The sequence below is a fragment of the Cystoisospora suis genome (assembly GCF_002600585.1).
Source record: "Cystoisospora suis strain Wien I chromosome Unknown contig_1107, whole genome shotgun sequence".
Lineage (NCBI taxonomy): Eukaryota > Apicomplexa > Conoidasida > Eucoccidiorida > Sarcocystidae > Cystoisospora > Cystoisospora suis.
The window spans coordinates 6,867-10,715 of NW_027153908.1; the positions used below are offsets into that span (position 1 = coordinate 6,867).

At 44.5% G+C, this 3,849-nt stretch overlaps 1 protein-coding gene across 1 annotated transcript; it reads left to right on the plus strand.

The window, feature by feature from the left end:
- Nucleotides 1–1,553, plus strand: CSUI_002680 (uncharacterized protein). The gene has a single exon (XM_068062879.1). It carries the CDS (start codon nucleotides 882–884, stop codon nucleotides 1,125–1,127), a length of 246 nt encoding a protein of 81 aa, XP_067925143.1. The 5' UTR covers nucleotides 1–881; the 3' UTR covers nucleotides 1,128–1,553.
- The last annotated feature ends 2,296 nt before the right edge of the window (nucleotides 1,554–3,849 follow it).

The following is a 3,849-nucleotide window of genomic DNA, read 5'->3' on the forward strand; positions in this document are numbered from 1 at the left end:
AAGAAAAAGAAAAAAAGAGAAGGACGGACTTCTTCATTGAAGAAAAGTCTTTCCTATTCCGTGTCATCAAGGATGGCTCTTGTATTATAGTTAGAAGGACGGGTAGCTAGCTAGGCTGTTGTCGATGTTGATAGGCAGTAGGAGGAGAAGACACAGGTGTTGTCCGTTGAGAGTAGAGAGAGGAAGGAAAAATGAAGCAAATACGTAGGTTGAAGGGAGAAGCAACAGGCAGATAGGTACCTACCTACCTAGCTGTGTAATATCTCTTCTTTCTTTTCTTCCTTGTCTTCTCTAGAGAAGAAGAAGAAGAAAAGAAAGAAGGTACGAATGAGAGGGAGGAGATTAAGGGGGCATGCGCTGTGTAAAGAAGTAAGCGGACATAGTACAGAGAAAGGAGACAAGAAAGAAGAAGAAGATAGGAAAGAAGGGATAGATGGATAGAGCAGACTTCTTCTGAAATGGATGGATGCAACGAGAGAAGGAGGAGAGAAAGAGATATGAAGAAAGAAGAACAGGCTTTTTTCTTTTTGCTTGTCATCTCTCTTGAAACGTGTCCATTCACTTTCAAGTTAGAGGGAGAAGCTTCTTTCTTTGTATAGTTAGTTGGTCATGAATGATGAGATCGCTGTTGTCGCCTGTAAAGAAAGCATCGACATCCTTCTCATCAAGTCGATTGTCATCTTTCTTGTCACCTTGTGGCCAGCTATCTAGCTAGCTAGCTAACTTTTATCATCGTGTGCCCATTCCTGTTGGTCGACGAGAAGAAAAAGACTCGTTCTCTTCAGGTCGATGTTCACGAAGTCTTGTGAATTTCTCCCGTGTAAAGGTATACAAAGAAGTCAGGGATCTAATAAGCGATTCTGATCTCTCTCTATTTATTTATGTGTCTATCTGTCTGTCTATCTCTTTTTCTTAAGGAGATACAAGCAGGTTGTGTGTATAGATGGTATCCAAGCCAGCTCATCATCACCTTACGTAGGTTTCTGTGTAAGCCTAATACAGATATGAGAAGATCCTCGTATATGAAGAGTTTGAATGAAAGGAGGGCGGGTTATATTTACGCTTCCTGTGTATCCATGCAAAGACACCGTTGTTGCGATCTTCTTCTTATCGCATGTGATGGATGAATGAATGACGGGTTCATCATATGGAAATACAACTTCACTATTGCAACAAGATAGAATGGACGAACAAACCTTTTCTCCGTGTTAAGAAGAGGATCCGCTTAGACTCGGAACCGCCATGTAGAGAGAGAGGGAAGAGTTGATTGATTCGGATTGCCGGTCTTATACACACCAATGAGATAAGAAGAAGGGGGAGATACAGGAAGGACAGAATGAAGAGATCGGTGGACAAGGAGAAGGTAAAGAAATGAAAAAAGATCTAGGGACAGCGAGAGGACAAGGAAGAGAGTAGGAGAGAATAGACAGAGAGAAGGAGAACGGCGTGCGACACGAGAAACAAGATTCTGTGGCTTTGCCTACTTTTGAATGACTCTCTCATCCGTTGAGCTGATTGTTGTCTACGAGCTAGCTAGTTAGCTAGCTGCCCCGGTCTTTCTTTCAAGGGGCCTTTTCTTTTGACCTTCTCCGAAAAACATTGGAAATGAAGTTCTTGATGAAGGCTTCTTCTTGCATGCCACTTTTGGTCACAGCTTTGTGAAAAGTCGAAGCCGGTGATTTCCCCAGAGCCTCAGATAGATAGATAGATTAAAGATAGATAGATAGATAGATAGGCTTGTCGTGGGGCTTTCGTTGTCTTCTTAGGTGGGATGAAGAGAACGAAAGATAGAATGGAAAAGAGCTGTCTAGGGCAGATCGTTAGAGGGATGACTAGTGATGTTTTCATTCTGTCTCTCATTCCATATTTCCGGAAGCCTCCGTTCACACAGAGCATACACGCACCCGACGAGCAGAGATTGTTTGTCTTCCTGTCCTTGTACTCCATTTGAATGAGAACTGAAAAGGACTGACTGCTTGGAAGCAGCAACTTGGCTTTAGCTGCTTAGTACTACTACTGCCCTGCCCTCTTTCACGAGTCATGAACGATTGTTTCGGACTATCATGAGAGAGCTCTGATATGACGGAGAAAGAAACGTGCAATTATAGAAGTCGTCAGCTGTCAGACGGGAAAGCATGGTGATAGCAGCAAGGCTGAGTTTAAGTCGCTTGTTCCGAGAATCGTAGCCTCAGTAGCGAAGCACTGATTGAAACAAAGAGAGGCATGGTGTACGTACACAGACATGCCCAGAATGAACGGACTTTCTATGGATACATATTCTGTGGCTAGGCGGTCCCTTCCCGGCTGCCTGATTAAGATCGCTTTTCTTCCTAAGACTTTCTTTCCCGGCCGCACACTCATCCAGGGATAGCAGCAGCTAAGCGAAGTCTTTCAACGATATAGGAAAGAAGATGACAGGAGACTGCCGGGAGAAAAGGGCTTTCTTCAATTCCTGAGGAAAAATATCTAACTCCCTAGTAGTGATGATATTGGGGAGAAGTAGTTTAAAGACGGAAAAGAAGTTGCTCTCTAGTCAAAGGAAGAATCCTTACGAGATGCAAGCAAAGATCTTTCTGGCTGTAGAGCTCCTATTCATGCACATACACCTAAAGAAAGACGATTCTCATTCACGCGTTGATTTTTTCTGAGCAGCCCAAGCTGCCAGGGGACAGGTGCTCTACAGAAGAAGAGCCGTCTCTTTTCACTGTGTTCTTTCCCCCCCCCGTAGGACTGATATAACGATGGCCTCCAGTCGACCCGCTGTCTAGTCTTCCGAACGTGCTATGTACACCTGACTGTTGATGTAAATTCACCTGACTGTTGTTGTAAACACACGTGGCTGCTGGTGTAAATACACCTGACCGAGATGTCAAATGTCTGTACACCAGGAGTCAGGTGTCTGTACACCAGCAGTTAGGCGTCTGTACACCAGCAGTCAGGTAGATTTTCGCCAGCAGTCAGGTGTATTTTCACCAGCAGTTAGGTATATGTACACCAGCAGACAGGTGTATGTACACAGCAGTTAGGTGTATGTACACCAGCAGTCAGGTGTATTTTCACCAGGAGTCAGGTGTACGTACTCCCGCAGTTAGGTGTATGTACACCAGCAGTCAGGTGTATGTACACCAGCAGTTAGGTATATGTACACCAGCAGTTATGCGTCTGTACACCAGCAGTTAGGTGTCTGCACACCAGCAGTTAGGTGTATGTACACCAGGAGTCGGGTGTACGTACACCAGCAGTGTGAGCCGTTTTATCCCCCATATCGTCAATGCTTACCTACCTTCTGTCACCATAAGAAGAAGAGTATCATCTATCTGTCTTCTTACGGCGAAAACATGTTCCTGAAATCTTTCTGAAAAGAAGGAAGACAAGATCTTCCTTCCCCTTTGATCTATCCCTCGCGTCCACCACAGGCCAATAAATCCATCTACTAGTATTAGATACACGCCCTCCTTATCCGATCCTGTCGCAGCGCCTTCAAAAGCTGAACGAGTGAATACACTCAAGTCCGTAGAAACGTTTTATATATGTAACGACGCAAAACGGCGCCCCCCCCCCCTGGAGAGCATTTCTCCAGCTGACAAAGAAACAAAGAACGTCAAAAAGAACATCTTGAAAGAAAGTAGAAAACTTAGGGAAGAGATGAAATTTCTTCTTTTACTCTTCCTTGTTCNNGAACAGAAGGAGAGAGACCCACATTCTCTCACTCCCTCCCCCGCTCTCCTCTCGATCTCTCTCCCTCTATTGACAAATCGGGAAGTACCACCTGCTTTATGTCGACAACCTATGAGGAAAGAAAAGAAACCTTCTAATTAAAGAACCCACGAAAAGAATGAAAGAAAGGAA

Coding starts and splice junctions, on each gene's coding strand:
- CSUI_002680 (XM_068062879.1), top strand. CDS start 882: ATGTGTCTATCTGTCTGTCTATCTCTTTTTCTTAAGGAGATACAAGCA.